General features: G+C 48.1%; 1 protein-coding gene across 1 annotated transcript in view; it reads left to right on the forward strand.

Moving 5' to 3' along the window:
- Positions 1 to 12,236, forward strand: part of Slc39a10 (solute carrier family 39 member 10) — a 43,345-nt gene that overhangs the window by 9,274 nt on the left and 21,835 nt on the right. Inside the window, exon 2 of the mRNA XM_063259470.1 lies at positions 10,065 to 11,083. Coding sequence (XP_063115540.1) covers positions 10,076 to 11,083 — 1,008 coding nt within the window. The 5' untranslated portion in view covers positions 10,065 to 10,075. The remainder of the gene's footprint in view (positions 1 to 10,064; positions 11,084 to 12,236) is intronic.

The raw sequence follows: 12,236 nt of genomic DNA on the forward strand, positions 1-12,236 counted from the left end.
GAGGAACTGGATAAAAGGTTTCTGATGCCAGGGTACAGAGTTAAGTAAAAATAACATGTTTCATGGATAAGTCAGAAATAGCTATGAAATCCAAGTTAACTTGCCATTAATAACTTACTGTGAATAGCATTTAAATAGTGCAAAAAATTATATAAGCCTTTCACCACATCAAAAATACATACATTATTTGGTTCTCTTAGTTGATGTAAAATAAAACTGATAATAGCACATCTTGTAAGGAGTAATAAGCGAGAGATTGCAGCTCCCCAAGGACTCGAAGCTGAGAAGCCACAGTACGCTCAGGCACAGGTCTTTAGCTCCTTGGCTGCTGTTTCTCAGTGGACCCATGTTCTCATCACCCCTGTGCACGGAGTCTGCACCCCTGGTGTGGAGTCACAGAAGGAAGCGAGATTGAGCCGTGCTTGCTCGCATGCCTGTGAGGACAGGGGTTCACCAAGCCGTTCGCGGGTGGAATTACCATTCTGCTTGTGCAGGCGAACATACCAGGATAACCTGCTTTATGTAAAGAAGTCCTGTAACGAAACCTTTACTAACGACGTCCTTCATAGGGTTGAGGCACTCCAGGTACATTTATTAGACAGTCACATTAGCTTACGTACAGCATGGTTACTTACGTGATCTCAGTTGAGTGATTTCTCTTTGAATTTTTACCTTACGGACTTTCAAGATACCAGTTGGGAACACTGAAAAGACTCATTTTAAAGCCGTTCTCAGCAGTTTTTAGTATTTTTAAATGACTGTTAGTGTATTTTCTATGTATGTGTGTCAGAGAGAATTGAGATGGGAATACTAACTTATGGCTGTTACATTTGCTCTTCAGCTTCCTGGAGTAAAACATTGTAATTTTTTGAAATAAAATGAATTGAATAAATTACACGCAAGGTGTATACTAAATTGATTGGCTTTTATAGTGACAGGCGCCTGGAATATTTTAGCATTTACTATTATTTTTCTTATTTTGCCCAGGAGTTATTTAGTAAGTAATCACATGATAGTCACAGTCACTTTATTGATTAGGTACTAGGAGCCAATTTCCTTCCCTTTTAAGAATGACGTATGTAGTGTATGTTGGGCTGGAGGCTGCAGTGTGGTCCAGGGTGTGTGGGTTTGCAGATGCAGACACGCTGCTGTGGGCGGAGAATCCCGGACTTGAGTGACCCAGGAGGGCCGCCCTCTCCACACCTCCGGGCCGAGGAAGTCGGGCTGTTTCGCTAAACGTTCTCAGGCATCTGCATCTTTGTTCACTTGTGTAAAATAAATGATCTTACTTGACAAAATGGCTGTGGGGGGACTTACGTTAACAGTGATACAAAACATTTATTTATTTAAAATTTATTTCATTTTATTTATTTTTTAATTTTTTTTTGGTGGGGGGGACAGGGTCTCACTGTGTAGCCCAGGCTGACCTCAAACTCACAGCAGTCCTTCTGCCTCAGCCTCGTAGTTGCTTAGGTGGCAGGTGTCCACCACCACACCTGGCTACTTAGAGTTTAAAATTTTACACAGTAGACATGACAACAGAAAGCCTGTAAATAAAGACATTTCTATTTTGTGGAGAATAGCAACCCTAATTTTTTCAGTGTTAATAAAATTTGTGCATCTGTAGTGCGTGCAGCATTGTGCTGAGAGACCCGTACATTATAGAATGGCTGGCTGAAGCTTACGAACTTAGGAAGTACCGCACAGGTTTTGGTAGATGCTGACAACACGTAAAACAGGCTTCATCATGAATGTGCATGCTTTGCCTTGTGGAGCCCATTTAATTTCCTCTGAGGTCAGAGCTGTGATGTATGTAAGTACTGTTGAATTGAGTGCCCTAATTTCTGTCTTTAAGGATCTAGTTAACAGGCATACCCATGTCCTCGGTGAAGCACGGTCTTAAGCCACTGAGCTAAAACCCCAGCCCAACACTGTTATTTTTTTAAGAATACAAGTTAAAAATGGTTGAGATTCAGTAAGATCTCTAGTTTAATCATTTTCACATAGGTGGCAGTGTCTCCATTTTGAAATGTGCTATACCTGTATAAGATGTTACCACTTGGGAGAGTTGGATAAAGAAGACTCGAGATAAACATTTTTACGACTGACTCTTTTATTTCAGTATAAACAGACTCATCGCTGAGTGTTCGGGGGTCTCCGGGGCAGTGGGGGTGCACCTGTGGCACGCGTGCTGTAGTGGGCTGTGTGTTGTTATTGAAAGGTCTGAGAGGTTCGCGTCACTGTCCTGGAAGCCCCATGGCACAGGGTACTAGGTGAATGTTGAGAGCAGACTCCCTCTAGGGGGTAACAGCTGACTTTATTTGAACTGAACCGCATCTGTAGACAGAAGGCAGCTGCGAAGCGTGAAACTCAGCCGTTGACCTGGAGGGAGGGACGCCACGCCTACAGGCAGCACCCCCTGAGGATGGGAAGGTGAACGGGGGCCCAGGGTCCACCCACAGCTCCCCTTGGCCTCTCCCCGCCTCCACCCGGTGTGACCACTGTCCCTACTGTGTAGACCTGATCTCCATGTTAAACACGAGCACACCGGGTGGAGCCTTCAGCTTGTAGCAGGGCGCACTCTGGAAGTGAGCAGCAAAGCATCAAAGTCACTTGTGGTGGCAGCTGCTGGCTATTACTGGAATTCACTTTTCCGTGTCTTGTCCAGTGAGGCTGTATGTGTGTTGACATCTCCAGCATGTCGTGGAAGTCTTGAGTGGATAGCTCAGTGTGTCTTTGCCAGACTGAAAAAGTATTCTCAGTTACAAAAGTAACACTTTGAATTCACAAAACCCAGAGATCCAAAACAAATGACAAACTAGGGTATTTTGGCTCAGGCAAAGCTGACTATCAAGGCCCTGCAAGGTTTGGTGGGATGTGGGTTTAGGAACCGTATCCCGTTTTTGTCTGCGCCCTGAAGAATCCCCTTGTGCTGTGCAGTATGAAAGGACGGGGTGCTGTGAAGCTGGGGAAGCTAGGGATATTGTAGGCAAGGCTGTTTCCCGCTCGTGCCGCGGCGGCAGGGCCGGGATGTGCTGAGAAGGAGCGCGCACTCCACTTCCTTGCTGCGGAAGGTGGAGTTCCCGAGCCGACCTTCCCGTCTGCTCTTTTCCCATCAGCTGAGCCAGCTTCCATCCATCCCTGTATCCCTCCATCCCTCCATCCCCTGAGCTGTTATCTTTGGGTGATTTGAGAGGAAAATCTTGCTTTTGCGGGTGTGGGTGCGGGCGCTGGGTGTTAAAGCTGGGTCTTTTGTATTTAGCTACATCTCGGCCTTTCTGTTTTTACTTCGTGACTGGGTCTCTCACTAAGTTGACCTGGCTGGGCTTGCTCTCCTCTTGATTCAGCCCCCTGAATAGCTGCGGTTACAGGGTTGTGCTGCCTACCACACTTGGTAAAACTGGTTTCTCTGTCAAACTCTTACAGGTAGGAAGGCATCTCTGCAGGAGCTGCTTGGCCGTGCTCACACAACATGCTTAATCCGGGGTTATTTATTCATTCTGTTTGAGACTGAAGCTCCTGTGTTGCACTGGCTGGTTCTGAACTCTTGTGAGCTCATGTGATCCCCTCACCTCAGCCTCCTGAGTGGCTGAGACTGCAGGTTGCTTCCTCAAGGCACACATCTGCTGTCATACTGGATAGAAACCTGCCCAGGCTTTAAGTCATTCCTGGGCTACTGTTGTGTCTTTGCATTCTTTCCTCCGGTGTACCCTGGAGTGAATGGATTGGAGGGCCCAAGGTGCTTACAAGCATCACAATAAATTAAGCATCTTGAACAAATTAGGTGCCATATAGTTTAAAAAGAGCAGCCAGTGGCAATTTGAATGTCAAGTATGCCACCCGAGGTCCATGCTCTGGAGTCATTCCCTTGGTGGTGTGAGCTTGTGTGTGTCCACCTGCATTGTGGCCCCCGTCTGCAGTGGAGACCGCACTTGTGACACTGATGTGCCAGAGGGTGGGAGACACACGCAGGATATCGCCCTTTGCTGGCTGCTCTGGAGTTCACAGGCCTGCAACCACTTGCACACCAGTGAGTTGGCCTTTCATGTTCATTAATACACACACAAAATTGATGTGTTTTAAACGGTGACTGAAACCAGGCATGATGGCACACGCCTGTGACCCTAGCACTGAGCAGGCTGAGGCCGAGACCAAGGATTGGAGCCCAGCAGTCTGGGTCTTGTAGCGAGTTTAAAGATAGCCTGAACTGCATAGGGAGACCCTGTCTCAAGAAACCAAAAAACAGGTACATAAATGGTGACTTTACTCGCAAGACTGTATAAGAAACTGAAATACTTGGATTAAAAAATGTCTCATACTTAATGGAGCTTTGGAATTAAATATATTTTATAGATTATGTGTTAAAATTCTTAAGCCATACATTCCACATACAGTTCAATCTAATTTAATTGGATAATCATTCACTCAACGGAAGAAAGCATCATTTAAAGTAAATAAGAGTGTTCCATACTTCACTGGTATAAACAGAGGCTCAAGTGTGAGTAGCTTGCTGCAGACTCATGAGGACAGATCGGAGCCTTGCTGCTCTGGCTCTGGACGCGCTGCAGGAACCTGCATTTGTAGTTCCCTTGTGATCTGGCTGTGGGATTAACCACGGATCCAGGTCACGCGGGACCAGTCTTACAACATGGCAGCGTGGTGAAGTGCCCTGTCCCTTTGCCTCTGCCCATCTGTTCATTCCTTCGCAATGCTGGGATCAAAGCTAGGCCCCCTGTGGGTGTTAGTCCGGTGTTCTGCTGAGCTGCACCCCTGCCTGGCTTTTCTGTCTCTAAGGGGATGGAGTATCACAGGTGCAGTTAAATAGGCACAGCTGGTCTGCCTTTCCCTCCAGCAGTGTTGCCACTGATGGATGCACACGCAGTGTATCTAAAAGGAAGGTAATTCGACGTTTTAAATCGTATGTAAACAGCAGGGCAGGTAGCTCTTGTGATGTCATTTCTGGGGGGCTGTGCCTTGAGAGTATTAGTAATCACCGCTGCCCTCAGACTTGTATGCCTCCTTCCCCAGCCCCCACCTGAGTTCTGGGCTTACAGGTGTGTGCCTCCACCTGGCTTGCAGTTTACTTTTTTATGTTTTTGAAGTATTCATATTAATATGTGTTCCCTCCCGTGTGCACAGTGTGACCACAGTGGTTGCATAGTATACCCCACTTATTTTATCTGTTCTTTCACTGGTACACTTGGTCGCCGCCGCAAACTGATGCTTCCATACCAGCCATCATTGTGTGTTTGCCTCCTTTTCCATTTGGGGGGTGGGAGTGGAACTTAGGACCTTGCACTTCTCAGGCAGGCGCTGTGCTGCCTAGCTGTGTCCTGAACTCTCACATCCTTCTCCTGGGGGCTGTCTGTCCTAGGGTTCGCCTGAGTTCTCCCTCTCCCAGTGCACATACCTAGGAGAGGCAGCTTCTCAGCCCAGGGCAGCAAGTGCTGATCAGCTTTCTCCGAGCTCAGTTTTTCTTTTACGGGTGTTTGGCTTTGGCCTGGGCATGTGATACAGACCTGATCGTCAGGGAAGGTTTGGGGGGACTTGAGGAAAGGTGGTCCTCCCTGGTTGACACGGGAGAGAGCTCCATCTGTTTGGAGAGTAAGTGCAGAGTGACCATAATGACAGCAGTGTCTCCTCGAGATGGAGGACAGGCCTGCGGATGAGGGTGAGCCTGTGGGTGTCGGAGACTGCAATGGGTCATCCATTCTCTCTGCTCCCTTTTATGGGCATGTTTTCTTTGATTAACCAGCCTGTGCAGTTTGATACTTGGAACCAAAGCATCACAGTACAAGGCAGCTCACATTTGAAAAATCTTGCAGTAAAAATTCTTGAAATTGTTCCCTTGCACCCAAATGCAGGTTTAGCTAACAGAATTTGGGGACTATAAAATGTGTCCGTATTCCATTTGGTATATATTTCTGCTGGCAGTGTTTGCTAGTATTGTTTGATTTCAGTGGCAGTGTTGTTACTATCTCCTGTGTGTGCCTTGGAGCATTGTCTTGATTTACATCATCCAGATTAACAACCCAGTCTCCAGTGGTCTGTAGCTGCACCGTCTCAGCCTCCCCGATGCCCAGAATCCATTTGGAATGTTTGCTGCCTTTCTCGGCAGTTTGATTTTCTGGTAGATAAGGTGGACCACAAGCCTGCCTTTCTGTTGGCTAGCACGCACACGAAGCACTCTGTATACTCCTGGTCCCCTCTGGTAAGGACATGAGCGGAAACTTCTAGCACTGCCTCAGAAAGTGGCTTCCGTGATAGGATGAGTGTGCTTAAAGAAAGGGAGAGTTTTTTTTGAAGGGATCAATGGCAGTATATCTTCTACTATTTAAGCACACATCGTACTTTTGGATCAGCCAGTCCATGGGTATCTTTTATGTAGTTATCTGTATAAGTAACATTAGAAGTCTTTTCTTACTGATGTATATTTTATATATTCTGATCTTCTGTATGCATTGTTTACACACATGTCTTACAAATTATCTTCTAGTACATGACTTGTTATAAGCTTTGTTTGACATTCTTTATTGTAATTTTTAAAGAAATTAGTTAATCAAAGTTTTTTCTTAGTATCATGTTTTGTGTCTTGTTTAACAAACCTTCCACCAACCCTGTTCACAGCAACATCCTTCCATGTTTTCTTGTTGAGGGTGGGCTTTTGGACTCCTGTGTGGTGTGGAGGAGGACCCTTCTCACGGTCAGCACTCTGTTGATTCCTGACCCGTACCAGTTCCGTGAATTTGGTTAGCGTAACTTTAGGAAAAGTCTGTTAATGTTAGTTATCTGGATTTTGATTGTCCAAAAGAATTTTTGCTTGTCAAGTTGTTGGGGTTCTGCAAAGGGAAAATAAAGGGCGCACTCACTAAGGGTCAGCAAAATGGGTGCTGCCCAGCCAGCCTAAGCAAGTAGTTTCTATTGAGATAAAGAAGAAGGAAACTCAAATTGCTTGGGCTCAGCAATTGTTTGCTGCTTGTCCTCCAGGACCTCATGTTTTTACCTTGGGCGGGGGGCAGTGTTGCAAGGCCTGCACTTCTCCCATAACATTGTCGACCAGATGTGTCCTGGACAAAATGGAGTCAGGGTGGCCTCCCTATATCAAGTCACACGCACAAAACAGCCCAGCTACTGCATGTTGATCAGCCTTGAATTAAATTTGTATATGGCTTCTACACTTTGTAGTGTTTCAGTAATGTCTTACAGAATTTTGCTTTTAATGATCCCATAGGTCTCATTTACTCTGTTCATTTCAAGGCATGATGTAATTTTGGAACACAGCTTCTCATTGTTTTCTACTGGAGGAAATTTTGACTTTTAGCACTATGGGGTATCGCTCAGTGGCAGAGTTTGTGCTTGACAGGCCCATGGCCTTGGATTCAATCTCCAGAGCTTGGAAAAAAGCAGGTTTTGTGTGCCACTGCTCCGGAGAGCAGGGCTGCACTTCGATCCCCTGCGGTGAGGTTTCTTCCCAGTTATGGCCTATCTGGTTTTCAAAAAGGAGTCATTGTCCCAGTCTGGTTTGCTTGTTTTTAACTTGACCCGTTACTTACTGTGTCCGCGGTGTGCCCTGAGGGTTGCCCTCTAGGGTCTGGTGACTGTGAAGCTGCTCCCCGTTGGCGCCCCCCACCCCGAGGGCCGACTCTGGTTCTTGCTGTGGTTGGTGAACACACCACACATCCCGACCTCCGGAGCCTTTCCGCTGCTGTCCTCTGGTGTCCCTGTGCGTGCGTTTCTCTGTGCGTGTGATTCTCTGCGCGTGTACGTGCTCAGGGATGCAGTCACTGTCGGGGGGGGGGGGGGGATGTGCTCCCCTTCCGCTTTTGTCAGATCGTGAAAAGAATTTTCCTGCCGGAGTCCACTCTCCGCTGTCACAGCGCGTGTGAGGGTCACCTAACGCCACATCCTTGCCTGCTTTTGTTACTGGCAGTCTTTTGTATCTTAGTCTTCTTGGTGAGTTTTTTGGACTCTAATGCGAGTTTTAATTTAAATGTCCCTAATGACTTCTCAGTAATGGGCTTTTCTCAGGCGGTGCTTGCACATGCTCCATTGAGTCGCTCCATGATTTTTCATTGACTTGAGGGAGTTTCTTACATATTCTTGACTGTACGCTGTGATGGTCTTTTGCCAGCCCACGGCTCGGCCCTTTGGTTCATTGATTCTGCATTGGGGAGGGGGACTGAACCGAGGGCCTGGTGCACAGCTCCCCCACCAAGCTCCACTTCTGGCTCATTCTGAAAGTTTTACTTTGACACAGGTTCTTGCTAAGTTATCCAAACTGGATTTATACTTGGAAACTTCTTGCTTCAACCTCCAAAGTAGTTGGGATTATAGGTGTGCACTGCTATACCAGCTGTATCTTTTCTTGAAGACCTTAAAATTAGTTTCTCAAGTAAACATAAATCTGTACTTTCTCCTTACAGTAGCCGCTGACTCTGTGTAGGTGCTGGGCACTTGAAAAGCTGTGAGTCTGAATTGCAGTAACCGTAAAATACATGTCTATTTAAAAATCATAGCACTGAAGCAATGTCCTGAGGATCAGACTCACTCACGGCCTCATGCTCGCCAGGCAGGCACTTATGCCACTGAGCTAAATCCCTGGCCTGCCAATAAACTTCATATGTAAGAGTTAAGTAGACTGTGATAGGAAGTTAATTTCATCTGTTCTAGAAAACTTACAAATTATATAATAGGCTTACTATATAAATAATTTCTGGATTCTAGAGACGTGCTGTTCTCAGAACTTTCTGTAATGAAGGACACCTTCCATAGTCTGCAATCCGAGATGGTGACTATTAACTATGTACTGAACATTTAAAATGTGTTAGGGTAACATTTAAAATGTGTTAGGGTAACAGCAAAGCTGAATTTTCCATTTAACTTTGGTAGATTTGGAGTTAAATTTCTGGGTATTACTTGTGGCTATTATAGAGCAGCACAGTTCTTTATTGCTTTAATATTAACTGTCTCAGATTTAGGTTCATAGTCTATCTGTAATTGATTTTTGTAGGAGTCGGGTTTTATTTCTTTTTCTCCTGAGAGGAAATAGAATTGACCAAGCGGCAAGGATACGAATGTCCTTTCCTGCTTTCAGATTCTTAGTTTGCTTTGGCCTATTTTTTCACGCGACAGATGCCACACTGCCTTTCCTAAGCGGCAGAGCAGGCTCTCGTCTTTCCCCAAGAGTGTGTTGGCCTGCTCGCCTCCCTGAAGGGCTGATTGGGATCGTACCGGATCTGTGGCTCATCCAGTCCTGAGAGTCGCACAGCCCCTGTGCAGGGCTTCCCCATGGGCGCCTTCAGTGTAAAGGTCCTGCACGTCTGGCCTTAGGCTTATTGCTGTTTGCTATTACAAGTGCTAGTGGTACTGTTTGTCACTTTCATTCTCTAATTCTTCTAATAGATAAAAATAGGACCCATCTAGGCCATCGCTCTCACATGCAGCAACATTACAAAATTAACCTTTTGGATTTTCTTATCAAATTCTGCCACTTGTGAGTAATGACAGTTTGATTTTTTCCCCCCCAAATTCTTCCCCATTTTATCATTTTTACATCTTTTTGGCTTACTTTACTGGCCAGTTCCTTTGCATGCAGAGATCAGCAGACTTCTTTCTAGAGAGCCAGCCAGGCCTACAGCCTGTCCTCCTGGGGTAAACAAAGGACACAGGCCCTGGTGTTCACGTGAGGTCACTGTGGACCTTGAGCTCTGAGCGGCCAGTGCAAATTGGTTTGGAAGACTGCGCTGTCATGAGTGGTTAAAAAACCCATACAGCCTTTCTCTTTTTGACATTACTAGGGATCACTTAGTTACATCCCATGCCATCTGAGTTCCCCCGGCCCCAAACCCCTTCTGCCCCAGCCCCTCCAGTAGCTGCGATCCAGGTGTGTCCTCCCTCCCCCAGATGAAAAGGACCATTTTTATAGGGAACTGGAGAAGGAAGAACGATTTGAGCCACAAAGGAAGCAGGATGAGGCCTTGCCCTGGGGGGCTGGATCTGTGGGAGGGGCTGTGCAGATGGGTGTGCGCTGCCACACACTAAAGCTCGTCTCTCCTGTCTTGCAGGAGGAGCAGAAATGAAGGTGCACGTGCACACCAAGTTCTGCCTCATCTGCCTGCTGACCTTCATTTCCCACCACTGCAGCCACTGCCACGAGGAGCACGGCCACAGCCCCGAGGAGCTGCACAGACACCACCACGGGGTGGCGGAGCCCGAGCCCAGCAGGTTCTCCTTGCAGGATGCCGAGAACGAGCAGCGGTACTACATTGAGAGACTCTTTGACCGATATGGGGAAAATGGAAGGCTGTCCTTCTTCGGTCTGGAGAGACTTTTAACAAACTTGGGCCTGGGAGAGATCAGAGTGGTGGAGATCAGTCACGAGGACTTGGGCCATGACCACGTCTCCCACTTGGACATGCTGGCTGTCCAGGAGGGAAGGCACTCCCACTCACGTGGCCACCAGCACGCCCACGGCCCCAGCAGCCCAGACAACCAAACTGCAAGCACTGCCACGGCTCGGAGGAACCACAAGTGTGACCCTGAGAAGGAAACCCGCGAAGTGTCCACGAGGTCCGATGACAAACACGTGCATGACCACAGCCACCGCCCCCATCACCACCACCGTCTGCACCACCACCTCCACCCCAACGGCACTCGCCACGTCCGGAACGACACCACCACCCGTGGGCAGCGCGGCGAGCCAAGCCACGCACCATCCACAGAGACCAACAAGACCCAGGAGCAGGCGGAAGTCAAGCCGCGGAAGGGGCGGAAGGACAAGGGGAGGAAGAACAGCGAGAACTCGGAGGTCATCACGCCGGGCCTCCCCCCGGCCCACGCCCAGGGCGAGCCCTCCGAGCACAATCGGGTGCACAAGCCCGACCGAGTGCATAACCCCGGCCACCCCCACGGCCACCCGGAGCACAGCGGCCATGACCCCGGGCACGGCCATCAGGACCACGCGCCCGACGATGAGGGCGAGCTGCGGCACGCCCGGAAGCGGGAGGCGCCACACGTCAGAAAGAGCGCGATGTATTCTGCTGCTAGCCACAAAGACCACAGCGAGGACGACCATCACCATGAGGTGAGTGTGGCCGCCGGACGTCGCAGGTCCCTGGAGTGTTTGGGATAAAGGTAAAGGTGCCCGTGGGCTGGTCAGTCGTGTTTTAACTTGCTTCGGCTGTTGGCACAAGTTGTCAGGTGACATTCCTGACGGAGTGGTAAATGAGCTAAGTCAGTGTGCCTAGTGTTCATTTTAGTCTCAGAGCGCAGTTCCTCAGAACTGTGTGTTTACACAGTTAGAAAATACATTCCTGCGAGGTGTGATGGTGTGTACCTGTAGTCCCAGCAGTTGGGAGGCTGAGGCAAGAGGATTGTTGTGAATTCAAGTCTTGTCTGGACCACATAGTAAGTTCAAAGCCAGCCTGAACTACAGAGCAAAACCTTCCTATCTCAAAACATGGAAACAAAAAGAACATTGTTTGTTTTACTTCTTCATTTTACCACGTTCCTATGAATTTCCAGGTTACATTTCACTGTTGCCATCTGCTGGTTTCTAAACACTTGCAAAGGAGGACTTTTTGTTACTTGACCCAGCCTCTTCAGGGGCTGGCAGGGTTTATTTTCCGTAATCCCGAAATCGTGGAATCCGCTCAATCTTGGAATCCGCTGTTGAGTGGCCCTGCCATCACTCTCCGCTGCTAGGCGTTTGGTGCATGCGAAGGGCCGGGAAAAGGCCTGCCAGGAGCCTCCAGGGCTTCTCTTCAGCTCTGCCACAGGGTGCAGGGCAAGTGTGCTGGACCAAACTGCAGGGGAAGCGGGAGGGAGGCTCCCGTGTGCCCTGGGTCTCCCTGCTCCAGCACACTTCCTCTGCTCACTCCTCCTTGGTTTTTAAAAGTTAAGCTCGTTAGTTTTTGTCTCCGTAAGGGTGTCCCAACACACTGGCTGACTCTGTCTTAGCGGTTTATTAAGGCTCAGGAAAACGTGTTGGGTGACTGTCCTGTTAATGTGCGTGTGACCGAAGGGCAGCAGCGTCACGCGTAGAAACCTGCCTTACCTTTGGCCTCTGTCACTGTCACCATCTGAGTGACCACCTTTGAAGTACGCTGTCACCAAATACTGTTTTATTTGGGGGAGTACCGGGGATCAAACTCATGACCTCACACTTGCCATGCGGGCCATACCCCAGGCCCCAAATACTGAGTTTCATCAACAGGAATGCTGAAATAGCATGGAGG

This window comes from Cavia porcellus, unplaced genomic scaffold (assembly GCF_034190915.1).
Source record: "Cavia porcellus strain 051 isolate PalLab524CR breed Dunkin Hartley unplaced genomic scaffold, mCavPor4.1 scaffold_12, whole genome shotgun sequence".
In the NCBI taxonomy this organism is placed as follows: domain Eukaryota; kingdom Metazoa; phylum Chordata; class Mammalia; order Rodentia; family Caviidae; genus Cavia; species Cavia porcellus.